This window comes from Podarcis filfolensis (assembly GCF_964270895.1).
Source record: "Podarcis filfolensis genome assembly, chromosome: 3".
NCBI lineage: Eukaryota > Metazoa > Chordata > Lepidosauria > Squamata > Lacertidae > Podarcis > Podarcis filfolensis.
In genome coordinates this window covers 122,498,842-122,525,375 of record NC_139606.1, presented here as the reverse complement: position 1 = coordinate 122,525,375, position 26,534 = coordinate 122,498,842, and the positions used below count along the sequence as shown (strand labels likewise).

At 58.4% G+C, this 26,534-nt stretch overlaps 1 protein-coding gene across 1 annotated transcript; it reads left to right on the top strand.

The window, feature by feature from the left end:
* Positions 1 to 24: 24 nt before the first annotated feature.
* On the top strand, positions 25 to 25,821 carry IFT172 (intraflagellar transport 172). The gene is made up of 48 exons (XM_083606278.1): positions 25 to 347; positions 570 to 713; positions 1,848 to 1,960; positions 2,329 to 2,368; positions 2,887 to 2,952; positions 3,147 to 3,226; positions 3,362 to 3,449; positions 4,157 to 4,371; positions 4,476 to 4,599; positions 4,729 to 4,824; positions 6,812 to 6,973; positions 7,238 to 7,291; positions 7,502 to 7,605; positions 7,697 to 7,782; positions 7,888 to 8,000; positions 8,111 to 8,278; positions 8,366 to 8,502; positions 9,220 to 9,327; positions 9,698 to 9,782; positions 10,001 to 10,093; positions 10,186 to 10,263; positions 10,356 to 10,604; positions 11,063 to 11,141; positions 11,476 to 11,596; positions 11,803 to 11,947; positions 12,037 to 12,126; positions 12,570 to 12,667; positions 12,760 to 12,895; positions 12,969 to 13,085; positions 17,014 to 17,156; positions 17,449 to 17,542; positions 17,630 to 17,694; positions 17,810 to 17,990; positions 18,175 to 18,284; positions 18,832 to 18,961; positions 19,220 to 19,318; positions 19,445 to 19,554; positions 20,620 to 20,683; positions 21,012 to 21,098; positions 21,503 to 21,619; positions 22,018 to 22,128; positions 22,675 to 22,794; positions 23,107 to 23,202; positions 23,915 to 23,974; positions 24,070 to 24,168; positions 24,324 to 24,477; positions 25,490 to 25,581; positions 25,671 to 25,821. Exons 1-48 carry the CDS (start codon positions 309 to 311, stop codon positions 25,758 to 25,760), a joined length of 5,250 nt encoding a protein of 1,749 aa, XP_083462404.1. The 5' UTR covers positions 25 to 308; the 3' UTR covers positions 25,761 to 25,821.
* Positions 25,822 to 26,534: the final 713 nt, after the last annotated feature.

The following is a 26,534-nucleotide window of genomic DNA, read 5'->3' as shown; positions in this document are numbered from 1 at the left end:
CCAGGGCGCATGCGCGGCCAGCACCCTCACCCACAGAGATAGGAACGGGAAGAGAGATGGAGGAAGGGAGAGGGGCCGGGAGGACTCGGAGGAGAACTCCGCCCGCCCCAAGCAGCTCCTCCTGCGCGAGCCCGGAAATCCCCATCCAGATGGGGGCGGGCGCCACTCTGCCCTTTAGTTGATCTCTGGGCCTCGGCGCGCCCCTCCTCCTGCGGCGCCGGCGACGTCATCAGAGGCGGCCGCTTTCCCGGGGCGGTTGCTGGGGCAACGGGCGGAGACGCCGCGCGGCCTGCGGGGACGGGAAGGCGATGCAGCTGCGCCACGTCCGGACCCTGCTCACCCCGCAGGTGGGAGACGCCCGCCCCGGCCCCGCCAGCATCAGCCTCCGGGGGGGGGGGGGCGGCCCAGAGAGAGGGCCGGGCCAGGCGGGGAAGGGGGTCCCGGGGCGGGGGGGGGGCGCAGAGTCCCGGACCCGCCGTGCGGGGCCCTCTTGGGGGCGGCGCCTGCCGTGACTGCTCCGGCCTGAGCGGCGTCGCTGAGCCTCGACATCTTCCTCCTCCTCCTCCCAGGATGGGGCCGCCAAGGTCACGTGCATGGCGTGGGCCCCCAACAACGCCAAGTTCGCCGTCTGCACCGTGGACCGCGTGGTCCTCCTCTACGACGAGCACGGCGAGCGGCGGGACAAGTTCTCCACCAAGCCCACCGACCCCAAGGTAGCTCAGCCAGCGCTTCCCCCCGCGACTCAGGCTCCGGGCCCTGCTCAGTCCCAAGGGGAGCCGCCATCGGAGCCCCCGGGAGACATGGCTCTGGCAGCTGAGCCCTTTTAACAGCCCCGGTCGTTGTTGGGGGGGGGTGACCCCCAGAGCCTCCGGGGAACAGGTCCCGCCTCAAGCCCCTCAAGGAAAGAGACACACAGAGCAGGCGACTTGCCCTAAGCCAGGGTGGTCCCCCCCAGATATGGCTGAACTGCATTGTCCGTCCCCTCCACTGGCTGTGCCCCACACCTCAGGCTGGTGGCAGTTTGGAGTCCAACAACACCTGGAGGGCAAGGGCTGCTCCCCATCCTTGGCCTCAAGAAGGGGCTGCTGCAGAGCCTGTGGGTTCAGTCTTGAGCCCCAGGGGGTGGGGGAGAGACAAGCAGCCTTGGTGGCCAGCGCTGGGCTCCTTTGGGAGGTAGGACAGAAACATAATTTTGAAAAATGCGTCTAGTGTCACCAAACTGTGGTAACTTGGTTCTTTTGAAATCCAGAGAGACAAGTGATATCCCGTATGCTATAGGATTTTCAGTAAGACACATCGGAGACCAGATCGGGGTTTATACACTTCTCATATAACATTTATTTCATATAGTCAAGTATACATTAATACATTGGTACCAAGAGGTTCAAACACTCACGCATTCACACAAATACTCACCCAAGTGGCAGTAATTCAGCTGATACGCAACATCAGGAGAAAAGTGTTTAATGGCACTGGAGCTATTGGGACTTCCTGTACCTGGAGCCAGTCAAAAGGCAAAACTGTCATTGGGCAACACAAAACTATGGGATAAAGGTGTTGACGCCTCCCAGCCGTCAGGTCAAGAGCAGCTTCTGAACTCATAGCTTGCCACACGTGTGTGCTCTCGGCTGCCCTGGCGCTCTGCTGGAGGGGGCAGAATGATCCCCCAAAGCCCTCCCAAACCCAGGGACAATTCAGTGACAGCTGAAGGCAGTAGCAAGTAAACTTGCAAAGCAACTTAAACCAAATACACACGACTACTCACTGTGGCGATGGCAAGTGAGTCTGTGGAGTCTCAAAATGGGTCCTCACTCCCGCCTTTATCCCTGTGTCCTCTCTTCCCCTAGTATGGCAGGAAGAGCTATGTGGTGAAGGGCATGGCATTCTCCCCAGATTCCACAAAGATTGCTGTTGGGCAGACGGACAACATAATTTTCGTCTACAAGATTGGGGAGGAATGGTAAGAGTCTTTGCATGGTGTGGGGAGACCAATCTGGGGTGGCCCCTTTCCCCACTTCTTCCCACTCCCTTTCCATCCCAAGAGGATGGAAGAGTCCAGCATTCTCTCTCACAGTGGCCTTTTCTGTAGTGTCCTTGCTGCTGCAAGGACAGCTGCCTGCACTCATAGCCCAGGTGGCTGTTGCTGATGGAGGCTTGCTTTCCTCTCTGGAGCCTCACTTCCTATGGGGCAGAGCTGAGGGGGCGTTCTTTACTGCTAGATGCTCTGCATTATCTGATCCAGTGGGATGCCTTAGCAGCCCTGTGACATGTTTCCTGGAACCACAGTAGTCTTTGAGGATGACTCTCTCTTTGTTTGCTCTTCTTCAGGGGGGACAAGAAGGTGATCTGCAACAAATTCATTCAGACGGTAAGACCCAGCACCCAGTCTCCATGTGCCTGCGTGGACCCTCAAGGCTGCTGTTGGGGCCTCCTCACCTCCAGGTTTTCATTACTGGGCAGTTGGGAGTTAGCAAACTCCAGGGGATGTGCCCAGGGTGGTTCCCAGTTACAGAAAACATGAGCCTTTCACTCAAGAACTCACCAACAGGGTTGCAGATAAAGCTCAGTCCAGACAAGCCAAGGCCAAGCGCAGACAACCAGTCTTGGTCCCAACGTGATTCAGAGACAAAGTCTCTTCTCTCTTCTCTCCTGTCCTCCCTTTTCCTGCTGGGCAGGACCCCCACTCTCTTGTGGGCTGGAGGGGAGGGGGCAGCATCAAAAGGGCTCTGTGAGAGAAGCCTCCTCTTCCAGACACCTCCTTCAGAGGAGTCAGGTGCCTCTTTGCAGCTCCTCCTCCTTGAGCAGCCCATCAGAGGTGGAGCTGGGCCTCCTACCTGCCTGCTTTCCTCCTGCTGACCCCCTTCTTTTTGCCCTGTTCCCCACCAGAGCGCTGTCACTTGCTTGCTGTGGCCGGAGGAAAACACCATCGTCTTTGGGCTTGTTGAGGGCAAGGTAGGAGTGGCCTGGCTACCGGGCTTCCACCTCTTAGCTCTTGGAGTGGGAAAGAGCCTGGCCCTGACGCCTCCCGGGGCTCTGTCTTCTCCCTGGCTTGTTGCCCTGGAGGGAGTGGGGGGTTTTGGAGGTGCCTCTCCTCTTGCTTTGCTCCCTTGCACCTCAAAGGCTGACCAGACTTTTCTCTCTGGAAGGTTCGCCTGGCCAACACCAAGACCAACAAATCATCCACCATTTATGGGACAGACTCCTACGTTGTCTCCTTGGCCTCCAAGTGAGTGTGGGAGGGGGAGGAAGCCCCACGGGGCAGCCCTGACCCTCCCCACCTCATCTCTCTGCCCTGAGGGCAAGGCCCCGCTGGGGCTCCCTGATGACCTCCTTTTGTCTTCCTCCTCCTGCTGCCGCACAGCATCTCAGGGAAGGGAATCCTCTCTGGACACGCAGACGGTACCATCGTGCGCTACTTCTTTGACGATGAAGGCTCTGGGGAGTCACAGGTGCAGGCAGGCTCTCTTCTCTCAGGAGCCCCTCCCCCCCCCACCTAGACCAAGCCTGCGCGGAGACCAGGGCAGGGGGAGTCATAGAATTATAGAGGGAGAGGAACCCCAAGGGTCATCTAGGCCACCCTCCTGCAATGCACAAAATGCACCCAACCTCTGCTTTAAAACCTCCAGTTAAGGAGACTGGTCACACTGGCTGCCTCTGAGGCATGGAAGGGCCCCAGAGAGCACCTTCGGTTTGGGGAGGTGTTGTTGAGAGGGGAGAATTATTCCCAAGCAGCCGTTTTGCCGAGGTGGGGGGAGGGGCTGCTTTCAGCAGGGAGCTCATGGGGGTCTCTCTCTCATGCTTGTTTCAAAGCCCTTGTGTGCTCTTTGCTTGTACCAAGCGCTTTAAATGAAGCGGGGGGAGATTAGTCCCAGCAAGGCTGCCCCCACCATCCTCCAGCAACGCCTACTATCACACCAAAGTCCTGCCCTCCTGGTTTCCCACCTGCACCTAGTGGTGCAGTGCAGGCCTCCCCTGGCATTCAGAGAAGCAAAAGGTCAGGTGTTGCAACCCCATCCCCTGGCTGAGCTAGGTGGGGAGAGCAGAGAGTTTGCCGCTGCCTAGGGGTCTCAGCTGGCTTTAGCACCAGGGGGAGCAGATCTTTTTCTCCCTCCGGCTTTTCATTGCTCCCTGTTTCTTGCTCCTGGTGCCTGGACAGGGCAAGCTGGTGATCCACCCCTGCCCCCCCTACGCCATGGCCTGGGCCTCAAACAGCATTGTGGCCGCCGGCTGCGACAAAAAGATGGTGGCCTACGGGAAGGAGGGCCACGTCATCCAGACCTTCGACTACAGCCGGGACTCTTCCGAGAAAGAGTTCACGGTGGCGGCAGCCAGCCCAGGGGGCCAGTCCGTGGTCATCGGCAGCTTTGACAGGTGCGGCTGAGCCGGAGGGCCGGGACGGGGGGGGAGGGCGCTGCGCTGGGGGGCAGGCCTGTTCCCCCTCGGACCCTCACTGCCTGCCCCCTTGATTTCCCCAGGCTGAGGGTCCTGAACTGGAGCCCCCGGCGGAGTGCCTGGGAGGAAGCCAAGCCCAAGGAGATCCCTCACCTCTATACCATCACCGCCTTGGCCTGGAAGCGGGACGGCTCGCGGCTCTGCGCGGTGAGTGGGACAGGCCGCCTTCTCTGCCGGATCATGCCCGCTTGATGCAGCTTCCCTGCAGGGCGTCTCGGGCTGGCGGGCAGGAAGGGTCTGAGGGGTTGTGGGCTGAAAAGGCTTTTGTTCCTGCAGGGCACCCTCTGTGGCGGAGTGGAGCAGTTTGACTGCTGCCTGCGCAGGAGCATTTACAAGAACAAGTTTGAGATGACCTACGTGGGGCCTAGCCAGGTATGTGTTGCGGCCGTAGGGTAGTGACTTATGGCTGCAGTGGTGGGCTCTGGCCATGGACTGTGGGGTAGAAGAAAGGGGAGGGGGCTGCTGAAGAGCACATGGTTGCTGCTGGAGGGAGGGCAGGTTGCCCAGAGGAAGGCCTGTCCTGCTCCTTTTAATCCTTGCTGCTCTTACTCAGGATAGGTGTAAGAAAATGTTCTCTAAGCAAAGGTCAGTTTTGCTGCAGATCAAGATGCAAGCAAGGTCCTTGATTTGCTAAGGGGCTGAAAGAGTGATGAGCAAACTGCAGAGACTATGCTCTGTTCCAAAAAATTGTATTAAATAGTGTGGTCCAAGCCAATTTTCAGGAAAATAAAAGCTGTGTCCATCCAAAACTGTTCATGAGCCAAATATTCAGGCCCAAGAAGGTTGACTCAAAATGAGTAAGAGCCATTTCCCAAACGGACGGAGGAGCAAGATCAAAGCAAGAACTCCAAGAAAGGGCCAGCTGGGCTCCAAATCTCTGAAAGATGCCCATCCAGCTTTGTTCAAAGCCACCCCTTTCTGAGGAAGTCTCAGGTTGTAGCATTGAGTGCAGTTTTTTTCATGATCCTCCTTTGTCACCCCAGATTTTCTGCATTCCTATTTGTCCTTTTCTCTCACCAAATTTCAGTTGGTTCAGGCTTCACTATTTTCATTCTAAAACACTACTTTCTTTGCTTTTTGCCTCGACTAATATTGTGTTTGGATTTTTCTGGATCCTGTGGCAAAGACCCCGGGAGCCTTTTCCCTGGGATTTGATTGGTAGCTATGTTCTTCTCTTAAACTCAAAGGCAGCTAATTAAACTAATTAGGGCAGCTGGGATCATGGAGTCAGCTTATTAATGAGAGGGCTGGCAGAGTTTAGCTGGGCCATTCTAGGATTCATTATAATCTTGTATGTTGTGAACCTGGCATGTAATAGCTACTTAATCATTTCTTAGAATCTGCTCTCAAGATGCAATTACGTATTATGAGCACTTAGTTTTCCTCTTTGATATATTGATTCGGTCTTTCATAAACTAAAATGCACTCACTAGTCTTCTGCTGATGTAGTTAAAGTAAATCTTTCTGAATGGATTGTAGCCCCTCAGGCTTCATTTGGCCATTCTCCCTCTCGCTCACTGGGGCAAGTGAAGAGCCTCACTTCCAGTCCCTTCTGCTTTTCCAGGCTGGAGCCCACAGAAGCTCCTGCCACCACCAGGGTGGTAATTTTTAAGGTGCCACAGGAATCTTCTTCTGTTTGGCGTTTTCCCATATGACTCAAATTTAAAGCCCTAAACGGCCTCGGTCCAGTATACCTGAAGGAGCGTCTCCACCCCCATCGCTCAGCCCCGAGGGTCTTCTGCTGGTTTCCTCACTGCAAGAAGCAAAGTTACAGGGAACCAGGCAGAAAGCCTTTTCAGTAGTGGTGCCCTCCCTGTGGTGCCAAGGAAATAAAGAACTATCTAAAAGCAGCCCTTTTTAGGGAAGCTTTTAAGGATTGATGTTTTTATCATGTTTTTATATATGTTGGAAACTGCCCAGAGTGGCTGGGGAAACCCAGCCAGAGGAGTGGGGTATAAATAATAAAATTATTATTATTATTAACATTATTAATATTATCATTATCATTATTATTAAATCCCACCTTTTCTACTTGTTTATCCTTGAAGGTTCTCAACCAAATATTTTGGAACATACATTTTCTTTAAGGAAACAACCATGCACGCAAACATGAAATGCAATTTCTTCCATCAGCATCTTTTGGAAACAGGAATCTTGTGGAAGCAGCTGTCTCCTTGGAAGGGGGCTGCCTCCTCCTGGCCCAAGAGCTGCTCTGCCCCTCCTGTCAGCCAGCCTTGCTTTCCTCTGGGCTGCAGAGCGGGGAAGGGACCGGCCATCTCCTTCCGCTGCAAGCTGCCCTTGTGTGTGCCAGGGGAGGAAGGAGAGGATCTGAGCTGTGTCACCCATCCCCCTCTCCTAGGTGATTGTGAAGAACCTCTCCACCGGGATGCGGGTGGTGTTGAAATCCCACTATGGCTATGAGATTGACGAGGTGAAGATCCTGGGGAAGGAGCGCTACCTGGTGGCTCACACCTCCGACACGCTGCTCCTGGGGGACCTCAGCTCCACCAAGCTCAGCGAGGTGAGCATCCTGCGCCTGCGGGGAGGAATTTGGCAGGCTCCCAATGGGCTCCTGACGCAAGAGAGCACCAGCGTGCTCCCAGAGAGCCCAGAGGACTGCAGACAAGTGGGGCGGCTTGGCTGATGCACAGCTTGGTGGGAGGGCAGTGGGGGTCTCTGGGTCTGTTTGGCGGGAAGTGGGCTGGGGGATGGGGCAGCCTTGCTGAGGGGTGGTGTGCCTGGCCTGGAGCTCATGGGCACCTGCCCTCTCCCCTGTCTCTCTCAGGTCGCCTGGCAGGGATCTGGCGGGAATGAGAAGTTTTTCTTCGACAATGAGAATGTAAGTTGGCAGGGCCTGCAGTAGTACAAGAAGAAGCCTTTTCCTTCCTTCCAAGGATGAAGGTTCTGGCGGGTCTGCAAGGAAAGCAACGGTATTGGGGGAGGGTAGCCCCGTGGGTTGCTCTGGGGGTTTTTCCCTACACCGCAGGGCCTCTTTTGTGGGGCAGGGGTGGCTCCTTTCTTCCTTCTCCCAACCTCTCCTTTTCCCTAGGTCTGCATGATATTCAACGCAGGCGAGCTGACCCTGGTGGAGTATGGGAGCAATGAGATCCTGGGTTCCGTGCGCACGGAGTTTATGAACCCCCATCTCATCAGGTGAGTGAGGAGGCCCTCTTTCTCCCATGGGGAAGAAGAAGAGGGAGCAGCGCCCCCCCCCCCTGTATCATTTCCTTTCTCTCTCTCCCAGTGTCCGCATCAATGAGAGGAGGCAGCAGGGAATGGAGGAAAACAAGCGTCTGGCTTACCTGGTGGACATCAAAACAATAGCGACAGGTGAGCGAGGACCCCCTTCCCAAAACTCCCCATCCCCCTGGCAGTGCTTCAGGCTGCCCCAGGCGCCTCTCCTGAGCCACCTGCCTTTTCTCTGCCTCCTCTCAGTGGACCTCGTGGGCAGCTACAATATTGGCACCGTCAGCCACGACAGCAAGATTGACTGGCTGGAGCTGAATGAGACCGGGCACAAGTTGCTCTTCCGGGACAAGAAGATGAAAGTGAGCGGGAGGCCAGGGGTGGAGGGGGGGCTGAAGGCACAGAAGGCCGGCGGACTTGCCTCCCTCCCCACCCCCGCTGATCCCTTGCCTCTTCTCCCCCGCCCCCCCAGCTGCATCTCTACGACATTGAGAGCGCCACCAAGACCACCATCTTGAGCTACTGCTCCTACGTGCAGTGGGTCCCCGGGAGCGACGTGGTGGTGGCCCAGAACCGGAACAGCCTCTGCGTGTGGTACAACATCGACACCCCCGAGCGAGTGACCATGTTCCCCATGAAGGTGAGGCAGCTTCTGTCCTGAAGGGCTGAGAGGGCCCCGGGTGGGGCAGAAGGCAGGGCTTAAAGCCTGGGGCTTGGCTCCCGGCAGGGTGACATCGTGGACCTGGAGAGGAGCAACGGCAAGACGGAGGTGATCGTGACCGAGGGGGTCAACACCGTGTCCTACACCCTGGACGAAGGGCTGATCGAGTTTGGCACCGCCATCGACGACGGCGATTACCACAGGTGGGTGGCTGGGAGAGGAGACCGGGAGTGGGGGGCTGCGTCACCAGCAGGAAGCTGGAACCGGCCAGGGAACAGTCCTGGCAAGGCCTTGGCAGAGATGGAGCAATATGGGAAGAAACAGAAGGGGTGGAGACCAAGGGATAGATAGACTCCTGTAAGCTGCCCATCTGGCTGGAGAAATCCAGCCCGATGGGTGGGGTAGAAAACATAAAATTATTATTGTTGTTGTTATTATTATTATTATTATTATTATTATGAATTGTGGAGTATTACCTCACTATACGATCGCATATAGTATAGAAAACCTTTATCTAGGATCATCTTAACTATATCATTAAGTTGATGGTAATGTAAACAATCAGTTAATAAACCTCTTATAGCTTTAAACGTCTTTAATTTCAACTCATGATCTATTGCTATTAATAATTCTTTATAAGATACACAGTCTTTTCTCATATTTGCTTTTTTAAGGATATTTCCTCCAGTGGGTTTGAGCCACCAGGGTGCTTTTTGTTCTCATAAAATTTTACATTTCCCCCGTACTTCATACACCGCTTCCCTTACTGCATGATTCAAAAAGGCTTTATGAACTTTAAAAAAAGCTTTCATAATGAATTCATGGGGGGGGGGGGAGGAAGGAAGTTCCTTTGTCCAGCTGGGCTTCCCCCTCCCTGTTAGCGGCCCCGATCCTCACCCCCTTCTGCCTTCCACTCCCAGGGCTGTTGCCTTCCTGGAGACGCTGGAGATGTCTGCCGAGACGGAGGCCATGTGGAAGACGCTGAGCCGCCTGGCTCTGGAGGCCAAGCAGCTGCACATTGCAGAGAGGTCTGTGGGGAGGGGGGAAGAGGCCGGGCTGGCCCCAGAGAGCAGCTGGCAGCCCAAGGGCAGTGAGGCAGCAGCCTGGGGGCTGGTCGGGGGATTCCTCATGGCTCTCTGCCCCTTTGCAGCAGAAAACAGCCTTGCTTGGTTCTACACGCCAACCAGGCGTCCTGGGACTCTGCTCATCCTCACCTCCAAAGGGAGCTGCACCTCTGCCCATGTCATCCACTCATTCGTGTTTCTGTGTGGGGCAAGGATGGGCGAGCGGACCCTGCACCACACCCTTCCCCATTGCTGCTTCTGCAAGAGATTCAGGCTGCAGAAACTGTCACATGACCCCCATGACAGCGTCTCTCTCTGCCCCCACCCCCCCCAGGTGTTTTGCTGCTCTGGGCCACGTCTCCAAGGCCCGCTTCCTCCACGAGACCAACGAGATTGCTGACCAAGTGGCCAAGGAATATGTGAGTGGGTCCCGGGGCGGGGGGCCTGCCTCTTTGCGCCCCTCTGTGCTCCTGACCTGCTCCTCCCCAGCCTCGCCTCCATCCCGCAACCCCCACAGCCCCTTTCCCTGCCAGGAGGTGCCTGTGCTGCCCCTTGCCCTGCCCTTCTTGCCCACGGCAGAAGCCCCTCCCCCTGTCCTGGCATCCCACCTGGCTGAGAGCTGCCCGCTTTCTTCTAGGGAGGGGATGGCACAGACTATTACCAGGTGCGTGTCCGCCTGGCCATGCTGGAGAAGAACTACAAGCTGGCGGAGATGATCTTCCTGGAGCAGGTGAGCCCAGAAGTGGGCAGGGGGCGTTTGTGGGCAGCTCCAGAGTCCCCCATGCCCCCCTCACGCTGGGCTGTCTCCTCTCCTCTCTCCAGAACGCTGTGGAGGAAGCCATGGAGATGTATCAGGAGCTCCACATGTGGGACGAGTGCATCTCGGTGGCCGAGGCCAAGGTAGGGGGCCAGGTGTTTGGGGAGGGGGCCACTGGGGAGCCCTCACAGCCAGGCCCCTTGTGTGCTGCCACCCTCCTTCCCTCTGCCCACAGGGCCACCCTGCGCTGGAGAAGCTGCGCCAGGGCTACTACGAGTGGCTGCTGCAGACCCAGCAGGAGGAGCGGGCGGCGGAGGTGCAGGAGGGCCAGGGGGACCTGCAGGCGGCCATCGGGCTCTACCTGAAAGCAGGGCTGCCGGCCAAGGCGGCACGTCTGGCCACGGGCCGCGAGGAGCTGCTGGGCAACACCGACCTGGTCAACCGCATCGCCACGGCCCTCATCCGAGGGGACCTCTTTGAGCAGGTGAGGGCTGAGAGAAGCTGCATGGAGGGGAGACGCGGGCGCCTGCAGACTCACTCCCTGCTCCACCCCGGAGCCCTTCTGGCAGGGGCGGAGGAAGGGGTGCGGTGGGGGCAGATCACCCCGGGTGTCACCACTGAGGGGGGTGACAAAATACCGGGCAGCATTCACGGCGGGGCCTGCAGTGCACCCGAGCCACGTGTCTCTCCTGGGAGTGACGCGGTGGCTGGGGGCCGGCAGGCTTCGCGCTGCCCCAAATGGTCTGCCTGCCGCCGCCTCCTTAGTTGTAAGGCAGCGAGGGGAGGAGGCAGGCAGACTCCTCAGAAGGCATGCGGAGCGTCCTGCCCCGGCTGGCCCCACCCTCGCCCCTGGGCACAGGGCATGCGCACCACCCCAGCCCCTCGCTTGCTCACCTTTCTGAAAGACCCACCTGTTGTTCCCTCTCCGCCCCCCCATCTCAGGCTGGGGAGCTCTTTGAGAAGATCCGGAACCCCCAGAGGGCCCTGGAGTGCTACCGCAAGGGCAGTTCCTTCCTGAAAGGTATTGTGGGGCCTCCCCAGGCCAGCTCCAGTGGGTGGGCGGGCATTTCATATATTTATTTAAAGTTGACCAACACCCTTTCCCCTGAACGAGACAAAAGAAGCCAACAGAGTCCTTGGGCACAGCTCCCCCTCCCTTGATCCCGAGGAGGAACAGCAGTGGAGGCTGCTGGGTCTGGCCTGTGATTTGCAGCTGTGGCCCCTCCTGCCCAGGCTGGCTGCCCTGCTTTCCCCAGCCCTGGCTGCCTCTCTGCTCCCCGGAGTGCTAGTCCTGGGCCAGGCCCCATCCTGGCCCCAGGCTGCCTGCCCATGTCTCCCCCTCCCCCTCCCTGCAGCCGTGGAGTTGGCGCGCTCCGTCTTCCCCGCCGAGGTAGTGAAGTTGGAGGAGGCCTGGGGGGACCACCTGGTGCAGCAGAAGCAGCTGGATGCTGCCATCAACCACTACATTGAGGCCAGGTACAAAGGCAGCTGGGTGGGGGCACTCTGCCTGCCTGCCCGCCCTGCAGCCTCCCCCTTGCAGCTGGCAGGGCCTGCCCTGGGCTCCTCTCTCCTGCCATGGGAACCTGGCCCTGGGGAGAAGCCTGGCCTCTTCCAGGTGATTCCTGCCTTGCAGGGGGGGGTGGACTGGGGGGCCCTTCCAATTCCTCGGTTCCATGGTGCAGGTGCGCCATCAAGGCCATTGAGGCAGCCATTGGGGCACGGCAGTGGAAGAAGGCCATCTACATCCTGGAGACGCAGGACAAGAAGACGGCCAGCAAGTATTACCTCCGCGTCGCCCAGCACTATGCCGCTCTGCAGGAGTATGAGGTGAGAGCCTCCTCCCTAGCGCCCCGAGCACCAGCAGTTGTCCTGTGGGCAGGAGCCTGACAGGAACCTCCTTCCTCCTCCTTCTCCAGATAGCGGAGGATCTGTACGTCAAGGGAGACCACAGCAAGGAGGCCATTGACATGTACACGCAGGCGGGACGCTGGGAGCAGGCGCACAAGGTGAGGGTTTGCGCTCGGGGGACTCATCCCACTCGGAGGCTCCAGCTGCAGAAGGCCATCAAAACCCACAGATCCACAGCCAGGCCTTCATGGCAGGCAGTGCAGGAGTCACAGATGGTGTCCTTTGGCTGTTCCTTGAGCTGCAGCTATGAGGCCCTCTGGAATCATAGACTGGTAGAGTTGGAAGGGACCCCCAGAGTCATCTAGTCCAGCCCCCTGCAGGGCAGAAATCACAATGAAAGCACTGAGAGACCTTGCAGGGTCTCTCTCTATTCTGGTCTCTGGGAAGCAGAAGGAGAAGGAAGGGGTGGCATTTGGACTGGCTGGCCCTGTTTGCCCCAGTGGCGGGCATTCTTGGGGGTGCTCTTCTCTCCTGCGGTGGGGGGAGGCAGGGGTCCCTCCTTCCTTCTGGCGCCTGCTCCCAGCCCCGACTCTCCTTGCAGCTGGCATCCAAGTGCATGCGGCCCGAGGACGTCTCTGTGCTGTACATCACGCAGGCCCAGGAGATGGAGCGTCAGGGCAAGTACAAGGAGGCCGAGAGGTGGGTGCTGCGCAGGCTGCTTGCTGGGGTGGGGGGCCCACACCCTCCTCCTCGGGGGCCTCGCCCTCAGTGCCCAGTTCTGCCCTCCCCAGGCTCTTCATCACGGTGGACGAGCCGGACCTGGCTATCACCATGTACAAGAAGTGCAAGATGTACGACGAGATGATCCGCTTGCTGGGCAAGTACCACAAGGACCTGCTCAGCGACACTCACCTCCACCTGGGCAAGGTAGGTAGAAGACAGCGAGGGGGGCAAGGAGGAGCCAGGCTCAAGGGGCGTCACTGGCTTATTTGTGCCCCAGGAGCTGGAAGCTGAGGGGCGCCTGCAGGAGGCGGAATATCACTACCTGGAGGCCAAGGACTGGAAGGCGAGCGTCAACATGTACCGCGTCAACAGCATGTGGGACGAAGCCTATCGGGTAAGCAAGGGCAGCTCCCAGCATGCACTGCTCTATGGGGGCAATGGGCTGAGCCATCGCTCTGACCCAGAGCGGTCCAAACGGAGTGTCGCGACACGTTAGCGGGTCTGCTGCACTCACCAGCGGAGCTAACCGGGGGCGCACTAGGCAGCACATGGGGGGAGGGTGGCACAGCTCCAGGGAGGCAAGGCCAAGCTGCACCCGGCTGCCCTCTGGGCTGCTGGTGGTGGCGGCGGCTCTTCCTCTCAGCCTGTACTTGCACCACGTTCCACCTCTGGGCTGGGCGAGAGGGCAGAAGAGCGAGAGGGCTGAGGCCGGGGCCGGGCCACGATGGAGGCCTGGGGAGGAGGTGGCTCCGGCACTAGGCAGTTCCACTCCTGGGTCATGCCTGGCGGGTGTGTCTGTGTGGAAGCAGCAGAGGGGAGAGGAAGCGGCTGCATCTCTCCCCCCCCCCCCCCGCTGGGCTGTGTGTTGCACAATGGCTCGGCACCACCAGGCTGAGCACTCCCGGGCCAGGCTTGGAGGAGAGAAGGGCTTTCCTTTCCTGCTGCCCCTCTCCCCAGCTGTGCTCCCTCCGTGCCGCCCCCCCCCCCGGGTGCGCTCTCCCAGCCGTGCCTGTGCCCGTCCATCCCAGGTGGCAGTAGGGTGAGCTACGCCAGTGGCAGCGGTGTGTAGATGTGTTCCTGCTCTCCTCCTGGGGCTGGAAAGGGGTGAAGTTAACCTCCAGTTTGCTAGGAAAACTGAATTGCTGTGTTGCAAAATGATGCGTGTCTAGGAAGTGTGCCACCAACATGAAAAGTTTGGCAAGCTCTGCTCTAGCCTGTCCAAAGGGGGTGTTGGAGGAAAGTTGGTTCCCGTGTCCCCCCCCCCCGCCCCCATGCCCTGTACAGGCTTACTCCTGGGGGGATTTACCGTATTTTTCGCACCATAGGACGCAGTTTTTCCGTCTTAAAAACTAAGGGGAAAAGTCTGTGCGTCCTATGGAGCGAATGCGGGGGGGGGGGAGGCAAGCAGGAAAAGCCCCGAAGAGCCACACACAAGCTTCGCGCGGCTCTTGCGGGCTTTTCCCCAGGAGGGAGAAGGGACTGACGCGGCCAGTCAGTCCCTTCTCCCTCCTCTAGAAAAGCCTTGCGCAATCTCTCCAATCGTGGGAGGCTGCGCAAGGCTAAAGAGGAAGCCCGGGCAGCAAGCGCGATCCATCCCGCTCACTGCCCGGGCTTCCTCTTTAGCCTTGCGCGCCTCTCCCGCCACGGGAGGCTGTGCAAGGCTAAAGAGGAAGCCCGGGCGTGCCTCTCCAGCCTCTTTAGCCTTGCGCGCCTCTCCCGCCACGGGAGGCTGTGCAAGGCTAAAGAGGAAGCCCGGGCAGCGAGCGCGATCCATCCCGCTCGCTGCCCGTGCTTCCCCTTTTCCTAGCACGCCTCTCCAGCCGCGGGAGGCTGCACAAGGCTAAAGAAGCCAACTTTTAAAAAATCTCTCTATCTCTACCTCTTTTTCTTTTTTCGTCCTTTCTCCACCCCCTTTATTTTCCTCTGGATCAGTGTTTTTATCTAGATTAACGTTTTAGTTTGGAGGGGGGGGGGACTATTATAAAAAAGGAAACTTTGCAGCTTTTATTTTAGTATACAATAAAAACAGATTAAACAAAACACAAGAGAAGGAACGAGCATAGAAGAAGAAGAGAAAAGGGAAAGAGGGAGGATACAAAGCCATTTACCAGAGGTAGATCTTAACCCTTGCCTCACCTGGGAGCTTCTCTGGGCAGGAATCCCCTCGGCTTAAGTGGGGTGAGGGAAGAGTGGCAGGTAGGGGGGTACCTACCTAGACAGTGAAGCCACATGTCTCTCCAATGAAAATTGGGAGTGGGCATTGTGTGAAGTGGCTGTGGATCTCCTGCCGCAGAAGTGCAGGACTGTATAGAGTTGGGAGGGCCACCCGAGGGTCATCTAGCCCAGCCCCCTCACAATGTAGGAATCACAGCTAAAGAACGCCAGGCAGATGGTCCCCCAACCACTGCTTAAAAGCCTCCAGTGGTGGAGACCCCCAACAACTTCCGAGGTCACAGAATTGCAGGGTTGGAAGGGAACCCCAGGAGTCATCTAGTCCAGCCCCGGTGGATAGCGGGCACAATCCATCCCGTTGTGCAAGGCTAAAGATGCTGCTCAAGGCTAAAGAGGAAGCGCGCAGCCTGTCCGTTGCTCTTTGGGGCTGGGGGGGGGAATAATATTTTTTTCCTTGATTTCCCCCTCTAAAAACTAGGTGCGTCCTGTGGTCCGGTGCGTCCAATAGAGCGAAAAATACGGTATTTATTACTATTACCGTAGTTTTCGCTCCATTACACGCATTTTTTTCCTCCTAGAAAGTAAGGGGAAATGTCTGTGCATGTTACGGAGCGACCTCCGTGGTTTCCAGCAGGAGAAGAGCCACTGAATGGGGAGGAGAGAGGGACAGAGTGCCTGCTTCTTTAAATGAGCAAAGCGGGAGGGGAGGGGAGCCGCTTACACGAGTGTAAGCGGCTCCTGTCCGGTTGGCTCCTTTAAAGCAAGCAGGCTCTCTGTATCTCCTCCCGCTTTGCTGGAAATAGCAGGAAAGATTTTCAGCTCGCTAAGGGGGGGGGGGGGAGGAGAGAGAGAAGCAGAGCCTGCTTGCTTTAAAGGAGCAAAACGGGAGAGGAGCCGCTTACACGAGTGTAAGCGGCTCCTGTTCGGTAGGCTCCTTTAAAGCAAGCAGGCTCTCTGTCCCTCCAGCAAAGTTTTTCAGCTCGCTAAGGGGGGGAGGAGGAGGGAGAGAAGCAGAGCTTGCTCCACGCGTGCTCCTTGTCCCTTGAGTACTTTTCCTTCCCTCCCCACTTAAAACGTGGTTACAAAGCACAGATCCACATGGATCCTCAGGATTTTTGCACTGGGTCACCCCAAATTCACCATCAGATCACATAGCATGTCCATGGCTACAGTTTGCAGCAAAAAAATCACGCACCCACTGTTGCCTGGGGCCGCAGTGGTGCAAAAACGTGGTTACAAACATAGATCCACATAGATCCTCAGGATTTTTGCATTGGGCTACCCCAAACTCACCATCAGATCACATGTCTGTGGCCACAGCATGAACCACAAAAATCATACATCCACTGTTCCGTGTAGAATATTTTTTTTCTTGTTTTCCTCCTCTAAAAACTACATGCGTGTTATGGTCGGGTGCGTGTTATCGAGCGAAAAATACGGTATTTATTAAATGTGTGTACTGCCCTATGTCTGTAGATCGCAGGGTGGTTCACAGCATAACTGAAGGATTGAGGGTTAATTTGTAGATTAATCCCTCCTATCCTATATGTGTGGGAGAAATACAAAAAGTCAATGGGCTGTGAAGCATTTTAGCAGAGTAAAACACTTAAAGGTTTTGCAGTTTGCTAAAGCTTAGGAATTAGGCAATTGCACCTTTTTATCCCCTTTATTTGTGGTCTGCTGACCTCTATCTCTTCACCCCTGTTACAGAGAATGAGACATTTGTTTTTAGCAAGATAAACAAACAAACAAACAAACAAAAACGTTTACTTACTCAGTGCAGGCAGCAAATGCAGCAAAGCAGTATGCAGAAAAAAGAGCTGCAGCAAAGCACGTTTGCTTAGCTTGGAAGTGTGGTGAAAAGACAGTCTCCTGAGAGGCGGAAGGAAGTTAAAGGATTATCTCGTTGGTTACAGAATTCCTGCCCAGAGAAGGCAAGGAAAGTGGGTCACACAGAGGGTCCTTTCTGGGGAGTTTCAGAACTCTCTGTGCTCTCGCCCTCTGCTTGTCTAGCAAAACACAGTTGTGATTTGGCTGCAAACCCCACAGAGAGAGGCGGGTGGGAGGCCTTCCATCCTGCCTTGGGCAGTGAGTTGGGGGGCAGGAAGCTTGCTGACCCGTGGCCTCCTTTCTGCCCTGGTCTGAGACAGGTGGCCAAGGCTCACGGTGGGGCAAACTCCCACAAGCACGTGGCCTTCTTGTGGGCGAAGAGCCTTGGCGGGGAGGCCGCCGTGAAGCTCCTCAACAAGTTTGGGCTCCTGGAAATGGCCATTGACCACGCAGCCGACAACAAGTGAGTGAATGGCCTCAGCTGCGAGTCCCGCGTTGGGGGTTGGGCTGGATGACCCTCAGGGGTCCCTTCCAGCCCTGTGATTCTAAGGCAGAAGGGCTTCAGTGCCGTCTTCTGCCCACATGCCCCTCATAGTTAGCTTTGCTGCAGCAGGCGTGGCTGGGTAGGGCAGGGTCCTTCCAACACCCCCCAGTGGCCCCCCTGACCCTGTCCTCCCTGGGGCTGCCTCCCAGCAGGGGCCTGTGGGTGGTGGCTCCACTGCCCAGCCCCTTATCTTCTCCTTGCTCCTCCTTAGCATGTTTGACTTTGCCTTTGAGCTGGCCAGGCTCTCCCTGAAGCAGAAGCTGCCAGAGATCCACTTCAAATACGGCTCCTTCCTGGAGGATGAGGTAGGAGGAGACCCTGCCTGGAAGGCGGGTGGGGAAGCTGCTCTCTTGGGCAGAGAGAGAGGCTAATCCCCCCCCCTCTGCATGTAGGGCAAGTTTGAGGAGGCTGAAGTCCAGTTTGTGAAGGCCGGGAAGCCCAAGGAGGCCGTTCTGATGTGAGTGCCGCCCCCGTCCCCCAAGACGCCTGGCTCGGCCACCTGGGAGGATGCCCTCTGTGGCTCCTCTCCCGGCCGCCTCTCCTTCCCGCCCTGACCCTGTGTGCTCCCCCAGGTACGCCCATGCCCAGAACTGGGCGGCCGCTCAGCGAGTGGCCGAGGCGCACGACCCGGACAGCGTGGTCCTTGTGCTGGTGGGCCAGGCAGACGTCGCCTTCAAGCAGAAGGAGTTCCAGAAGGCCGAGGCGCTGCTGCTGCGGGCTCAGCGCCTGGACCTGGCCGTGAAGCACTACAAGGTAGCGGGCTGAGGAGGGCGGGGAGGGTACATGTGCCAGGCTCTGGGCCCTGGCAGAGGGCCTTTCTCGCAGGGCACCGTTGCTCTGGGGCAGCCGCCTTCCGAGGTGGCGCGTGGTGTCTCCCTCCTCCCCAGACGCTGAGGCCGGAGGGGATCCCGTGACCCTGCCCTGGCTCTCTCTCCAGGAGGCTGCCATGTGGAGTGACGCTCTGCGCGTCTGCAAGGAGTTCCTGCCGGGAGACCTGGAGGCGCTGCAGGAGGAGTATGAGCAGGAGGTGGCCAAGAAGGGGCCCAGGCAAGCAAAGGGGGGCACGTGACCTGGCTGCCCAGCTGTTCCCAGGGGCCTAGAACCATAGTTGGAAGGGACCCCCAGCCCCCGGCAGTGCGGGAATCTCAGCTAAAGGCCTGCACCCAGTTGCTGCTCTGGGGTCCAGCAACGGCCCGGCCCCCTCCTCCACCACTGAGGCTGCCTGCCCCCAACGCCTGTGATGAGTGCCTGCCCGGGGAGGCTTTAGTTGCAGGCCCTGCGTTTCCGGGGGCTGGACTAGATGACCCTTGGGGGACCCTTCCAACTTGACAGTTCTGGGAGTTCTTGTTTCCACCTAAGACATCTGTGTGACTCAAGCCTCCAACACGGCAAGATTAAGAAGGGAGCCGAGGAGGGCATGGCAGAGAGCCTGGCCTGAAACCCCTGGAACCTGTCCAGGGCGAAGGTTCCTGAATCAGTGAAGAGCCGCCCTCCACAAGTCTGCTCTTTTGGGGGGTGGGTTGCAGGGACCCCTGAGCGCTTCTCCTCCTCTCCCCCGTCCTCGGGCGTTGATTTGGGTGCTGTTGGCCGACAGGGGCGTGGAGGGGATCCTGGAGCAGGCGAGAGAGTGGGAGCAGGCGGGCGAGTTTGCCCGGGCCGTGGATTGCTACCTGAAGGTGCGGGACCCCGGAAACAACCCCCTGATGGAGAAGTGCTGGATGAAGGTGCGTGTTGCTCTCGCTGCAGGATCCGTTCCCTGCCAGGCCCCATGGGGGCCTCTGGAGCCAGAGGGCGGTGCCCAACTCACCGGGGAAACGGTGTCCTCTCCTTCGCCAGAGACTTTTAGCAGAGATTGGGCGCCTGTCTGTCCGAGATGCTGTCACTGAGATCCCTGTGGTGCAGCGGGTTGGACTAGATGACCCTGGGGGCCCCTCCCAACCCCACAGGTCTGTGATTGTGCCTTCCCCCCCCCCCCCCTGCAGGCGGCTGAGCTGTCCATCAAGTTCCTTGGCCAGCCGCGGAGCATCGAGGTCATGCGGCTGGTGGGGCCCCAGCTGGTCAGCATTGGGAAGTTCAACGTGGTAAGGAAGGGCCAGGATTTGCAGGGGCTGGGCATCTCTTGGGGGAGGGGGCTGGCCTGGGATGAACCATGGGGGGGGCCTCCAGACTCCTGGCCCCGGCTGAGCCCCCCACCTCTGCCCTCCCAGGCAGCCGAGCTCTACCTCAACCTGGACCTCATCAAGGAAGCCATAGATGCCTTCATGGAGGGAGAGGAGTGGAACAAAGCCAAGCGGGTGGCCAAGGAGCTGGACCCCAGGTAGGCTGGGGGGGGGATCCCCCAGGAAACCCCCTTCCCTCTAGGCCAGCCAGGGCCGCTGAGGTAGCCCTCAGCGTCCTCCAGCTCAGGGTGTCTGACCTATTGCTGTTATTATTTATGAAATATTCGCCTATCGCCATATGAACTGGGGGGTGTTGCACTGCTTACTATGTTACGTATTTTTGTGTTTTTATTATTGTAAACCACCCTGAGGGCAGTATAGCATTTAATTTACTACTAATACTACTACTACCACCACCACAGTGGTACCTCGGGTTACAGATGCTTCAGGTTACAGACTCCGCTAACCCAGAAATAGTACCTCAGGTTAAGAACTTTGCTTCAGGATGAGAACAGAAATTGTGCTCCGGTGGCACGGCGGCAGCAGGAGGCCCCATTAGCTAAAGTGTTCAGGTTAAGAACAGTTTCAGGTTAAGAACGGACCTTCAGAACGGATTAAGTTCTTAACCCAAGGTACCACTGTACTATGATTAATTGGTTGCTTTTTCTTGCCAAAGACAACTCAAAGTGACTTGCAGAGAACAAAATCCCACATAAATACATTTAAATGAAAACAACGCACACACCCCTTTGAAATAATATGTAAAAAACACCCTGTGAGAGCCCACAGATAGCTTAAGGCCAAAGGGCTTGGAGAAGAGGATCGCTTTTGCCTGGCTCCTGAAGATCTGTAGTGAAGGTACCCAGTGAGGCTCCCTGGGGAGTGCATCCCACAATTGGGGAGCCACCACAGAAAAGGCCCCTTCTCATGTTGCCACCCTCTGGACCTCTCATGAGGAAGAAGGGCTTGGATGACAGTCGCCGGGTCTGGGTTTATAGTCCTGAGCCGTTGAAGAGCTGCGCATGGGGTGGGGTGCCCAGCAGACCCCCTTGCTTCCCCTCCGTGCTTTACTTCTAAGAGCTGGGGGGTGTCTGGATGGGTTCCTGCCTGCTCCAGAGGGCCCAGCCCTTCACTTTGGGGCCCAGAGGCTGGGTTGGGCCCCAGGGAGCTGCAAGGGCCCTTCTCTGCCCGGCTGCAAGTGACAGCCCCTTCCCCTGCGGCAGGTACGAGGAGTACGTGGATCAACACTACAAGGAGTATCTCAAGGACCAGGGCAAGGTGGACTCGGTGAGATTGGGGGGGGTGATTTCAAACGCACAGCCAGCCCCTCTTGTTCCCTGGGGGGCTCTGCACCCCACACATTCAGGCTGCAAATGGCTGAGAGCTTTCTCCAAGGGCCTCCTAAGGAACTGACCCCCAGCCTGCCCCACATGCCCCTGGTGGTGGGTTTTGAGACCTGCCATGGGAAGAGCTGCGTGGTTAACCAGCCAAGCCCAGGGTCAGGGCCTTTCGGGGGGTCTTTGTGCCTCTGGGTTGGCTCTGGGGAGGCTGCCCACCCAGCAAGGCCCAGGCTGGTTTGGCCCATCTGGTCAGCGCTTCCTTTCCCCTCCGGCAGTTGGTGGGAGTTGATGTCATGGCCGCCCTGGACATGTACGTGGAGAGGGAGCAGTGGGAGAAGTGCCTGGAGACAGCTGCCAAGCAGGTATGGGGCAGGGACCCAGAGGGGTGGATGGGGGGGCGCTTGCCTTCAGCAGCAAACCTGCCTCGGTTTCTCCGGCAGCCAAGAGCTCCCACCCAGCATTACTGGCCGGTGTCTCCACCCGCTATTGTGGGGCAGGCAAGGTGCTGGGATGTGGGGCAAAGGCCCACAATCAAGGGGCTGGGAGTAGGCTCCCTCTGGGCTGCGGGAGGCGCAACCTCTGGCCTCCGACTTCCCACACCGGAGCAGCTGGGAGCCTGGGTCACTTGCGGGGAGGGGTTGGCCAGTCTTCCCCTTCTCCCCACCCCCAGGAAAGGGGAGATGCTGAGCATGGGCCCCACCAGCAAAGAAGGGGCCTGGCCTCCGCCCCTCGGAGCCCACTGTGTGTTCCCCTCTCCCCCTTGCAGAACTACAAGGTGCTGCACAAGTACGTGGCCCTCTATGCCACCCACCTCATCCGCGAAGGCTGCTGGGACAAAGCTCTGAGCCTCTACGTCCAGCACGGCGCTCCCTCCAATGCCCAGGTAAGTGGAGACCCCCGGTGGGCTCTGCCTATGGGAAGCCTGGCCGGGCAGCCCTTGGCCTGTGCCCATGACAGGGTTGAGTCGCAAGAGGCACAGGCAAAATGAAGCCTGCCCAACCCACGCAAGGGCAGGGCAGAGGGGCCTGGTGGGCCTGGGGCAGCCTTGCAGCGTCCTTCTGGCTTCTCCTCTCAGTAGGGCAAAGGGGAGCTTGGCTGTGCCAGCCCAGGCTGCCATGGTCAGCGAAAGAGATCAAAATGACAGGTGGGTCCTGCAGCAGTGGGGCGGGCAAGGGACAGGCGGTGCACCTGACCCCCAGAGCAGAGACCCTCCAGCAGGTCAGGGTCCCGTCTCAGTTGAGCTGCCCCCGCTGCCCCTCTCGCTCCTTCCTTTCCCCTCAGAACTTCAACATTTACAAGCGGCTTTTTGTGGAGATGGTGAACGTGCCTGGCATGAACTGCGCAGAGGCCTATCACAGCTGGGCCGACCTGCGAGACGTCCTCTTCAACCTGGTGAGAGCGGCGGCAGCGGCTGCAAAAGTGCCTCAGGATGGGCTGGGATCTGGCTGGGGCCGGGGGGCAGATCCTGGGTCCCCCCCCAGTTTAAGGTTCTCCACTGCATCTTTGCTTGGGCTGAACCGCCTTCCGGGCCAAATGGGGACCTCTGTAGGCCTGCCAGATGGAGGTTCCTCCCCTGCTGTGGGTTTGCTTCGCTCTGTGGGGGGGGGGAGCATCCAGGTTCCCACCAAACACGTTCTGCTCTGAGGCAGAAAATCCTGTACCAGAGTAATAGAAATGAGGAGTTGGAGAGGGACCCCCGAGGGTCATCTAGCCCAACCCCCTGCAATGCCCCCACTTTGGGCAAAAGATTCCTGCACGCCCGGGGTTGGACTAGATGACCCTTGTGGTCCCTTCCAACCCTGCAATTCCATGATTCTGGGAATACAGCAGTTGCAGTTGCTGCTTGCATTTCTTGGCCCTCCCATTGAAGGCAGCAAAGGGCCTCCCCCCCGACTGCCCTGCCTTGTGTGCCAAGCCCAGTGGCACTTCTCCCCACAGTGCGAGAATATTGTGAAGTCCAGCGAAGCAAACACGCCGGCGCACGAGGAGTTTGAGACCATGCTGGTGGTGGCGCACTACTATGCCACGCGGTCGGCCGCCCAGAGCATCAAGCAGCTGGTGAGAGAACGACGGGGGCCCAAAGAGCGGGGAGAAGGGGAGAAGGTCTTGCCCTCAGCTCTGGTTTTCTCCCATCCACGCTTCCTCCTTCCCCAGAGGAAGAGAGGAAAGAGCCAGACTGTCAGCTGCTTCTCCTCCCATGAAAGGAGGTTCACATCCTGGACCACAGCTCTCCCCTGGCCCAGAATCCTTTGCTCCCGAGGGCCAGAGGCAGCCAGTTGGGTCCGGGGGACCTTCCTCCGAGGTGGGAGGCCAGTGGGGTGGGATCCGAGCGATGGGGAGGGAGGGTGACGACTGTCCCTTTGCTTCCAGGACACGGTGGCAGCCAAGCTCTCCATCGCCCTCTTGCGCCACACAGAGCTCATCCCCGCAGACAAGGCCTTCTATGAAGCCGGGTCAGCAGCCAAGGCAAGAGGCGGGGCAGGGGGCGCCTGGGTCCAGCAGGCAGCTGAAGCCAGGCTGGGGGAAGAGGCTGGGGGTCCCTCCCGGGGATGGGGCTTTGGCCAGTCAGCCCCATCCTCCCCTGAGGGGCGCCAAGAGCCCAGTTGGGGACCCAAGAGGCTGTTGCCTCCCACTGGCCTTTCCTTCCACCCTCTGAGCCACACAGCAGCCATCGGAGCCAGCCTCTCCTGGTCCCCTGTGCCCAAAGACCTCCCTCCAGAGCAGCCTCCAGGGCTCAGTGGCACCACCCCAGCCAGAAAGGACCCTGGAGCAGCTGCAGCTCCATTCAACTCCTCCACCCTCACCTATCCCCCCCCCCAGCAGGTGGAAAGAATTTGTGTGCTGTGACGGGATGAGGACCCCCGCCTGCCCCCGGCACCCCCATTCTTAGCCCCTGCTCCATCTCGGGGTTTGGGCGGCTGCCCAAGCACTGCTGTTCTGAGGTGGCTCCTTCCCCCACCTTTGTCTGCCTGGCCCAGGAGCCTCTGATCCGGCTGCCAGGCAAGGGATGGGGTGGAGCCTGGGACCTCCAGCACAACCAGCGGGCAAGAGTGCTTTGGGCTGCCCCCAATATCCCTCCGCCCTCCCCGCCCTCCAGGCTGGCATCCCTCAGCTGGCAGCATCAGGGGCAGGAAGGGCAGCCAGAGCAGCCTCTCACGCCGCCCCTGTCTCCCTGCAGGGTGTTGGGTGGGAGAACATGGCCTTCATCTTCCTGAATCACTTTCTGGACCTGACGGATGTGAGTGTTTCCTTTGGAGGCGGCTGGGAAGGGGGCTTGGGGGGGAGGGGACGGCCTTGGTAAGAAAAAGCCCTTCCTGTGTCTGCTTTGCCCAGGCGATTGAGGAGGGCTCTCTGGACGCCCTGGACCACTCTGACTTCCAGAACACAGACATCCCCTTTGAGGTGCCACTGCCTGCCAAGCAGCACGTCTCGGTGGGTGCCCAGCGACAGCCGGAGGGAGGGAGGGGGGAGGGAAGGTGCTCCCTGGGGGGGACACAGAGGGGAAGGCAGCCCTGCACCCCACCCTGCCCTTGCCCTGCGGCCTGCCTGCATCTGAGAGGCCCCTACACTCCCCCCCCCCATGGCAGGAGGAGCAGCGTGAGGAGACCCGCGACTGGGTCCTGACCGTCTCCATGGACCAGCGGCTGGAGCAGGTCCTGCCCCGCGACGAGCGCGACACCTACGAGGCCTCTCTGGTGGCAGCCAGCACCGGCGTGCGCTCCCTGCCCTGCCTGATCACAGGTGAGGGGGAACAGGACCCTCGTAGGGGACCCTGGGGGCCACCCAGCCCTGCCCCCTGCTCCGTGCGTCCCAGGTGGCTGGCTGGCTGGGGGTGGCCACTGCTGTGCCCCCGTCCTGTACGAAAGTAAGAGGAGCCTGCTGACTCAGGCCAAGGACCCACTTAGTCCAGCATCCTCGTCTCACAGGAGCCAAATAGATTCAAGCACCAGAGCAACACTCTCCCCTCCTGCAGTTTCCAGAAACTGGGATTCAGAAGCATCTCTGTCTCCAACTGTGGAGGCAGAGCAGAGCCATTGTGGCTGGGGGCCTTGGAGAGCCTTTTTCTCCTCCATGGATTTGCCCCGTCCTCTTTCAGAGCCGTTCGGCTTAGTGGCCGCTCCTGCCTCCTGCAGGAGGGAGTTCCACACTTTAACTATGCTCTGCGTGAACAGGGACTGGCTTCTCCCCATCCTGAATCTAGCAATATTCAGCTTCACTGGGCATCCACAATTTCTGGTGTTGTGAGAGAGGGAGAAAAACTTTCCTCTGTCCCCCATGCCATGCATTATTTTATACCCAAATCATCTCTACCTGCCTTCAATGCACTGAGAGATTAGCTGCTTGCAAGTGTGTTTCCTTGAGCCTCAGTCAAGGGTTAATAATAATAATAAATTTTATTTATATCCCGCCCTCCCCAGCCGAAGCCGGGCTCAGAGCGGCTAACATCAAATGTAAAACACATTAACATAAAATCAGACAATCAATTAAAATACATCCTCAAATCAGATCAGGATCAGAATAAAATCCAATCAGATGGCAACCCGCAGATTAGTTTGCTGGTCTTCTGCGAGTCTCTTGGGGAGGCCTCCCAGCCTGAGCCAGAGAGGGGGTCCACACCATCTCCATGCGCAGAGCCCAGGGGCAGCAGCTGTCCCTGCCCCAGCGGAGCTCCCAAGGGAGCTGCCTTTGTTGGGGGAGAGCTGTGCCCTGTCGTGGCGCCTCCAACTGGTCTCATCTCCGTGCCCCTTGCCAGGCTACCCTGTGCTGCGGAACAAGGTGGAATTCAAGCGCCCTGGCAAAGAGGCCAACAAGGAGAGCTGGAACAAGTTCTTGATGGCGGTCAAGGTGAGAGGGAGAGTGGTGTGGTGGTGGTGGGGGATCCAGAGTCTGGCCTGGTCCCTACCCTGCCCTGACTTTCCCGCCCTCTCCTGCAGATGTCCCACAACCCCTCCTGCCAGGACGTGCTCAAGTTCATCAACCAGTGGTGTGGGGGGCTGCCCGGCACCAACTTCTCCTTCCAGTGACGCAGCCAGGACCTGACCCTGGAGCCTTCCTCCTTTCTAATTAAATGTTATCGTTTCTACATCTCTCTTGCCATCTTTCTAACCAGCTGAAGGGAAGAACTGGAAGCAGCCAAAGCAACTCTCAGAGGAAAAACACGGAGGGTTGGAGGGGTCACTCTGTCCGTTGCCTGGAGCGAGTCACATTCCTGCTGATCCTGGGGCTGGGCTGGGCAGGGATGTTGAAACCCCTTTGTCCACCCCAGCACCACACTCAGGATTGAAACCACTCCCTCCCTCGCCAAAGGGACCATCTTCTCCATCTGTGTGCGTGTTGGTATACAAGGAGGGTGACCCTGTCTCTGGGCACAGATGGGGTGTTCTGCTCAGATAAGAACCACTGGGCCCAGTTGCAGTGGCCAACCTGATGCCGTAAGGGAAGCCTGCAAGCCTTCTGCCCACTGGCACTTCCCAGCAGCTGGTTTTCAGCTGGTCTGGAGAATCATGCTTTTGGTGCCCCATCCATGGCTGACATGTGACACTCCCCCACCCCGGCAAGGTTGGAAGGGGGTGGCCATGTGAGCTGCCTCTGGTCTGGGGCTTGTGGCGCAAGCAGCACTCAGAGCTGAGCAGCCCTAAAAGGAAGGTGGCAACTCTCATGCGGGTGCTCCAGGTACAGATAGGGGCCCTCTGGGGGCCTGGGAGGGTGAGCAGCCGAGGAGCCTATGGCACTGCCAGAGCCCCAAACGAGAGTGTTTGGGTCCCAGTGGGAGCAGCAGAGACGGGGGGGGGGGGTCA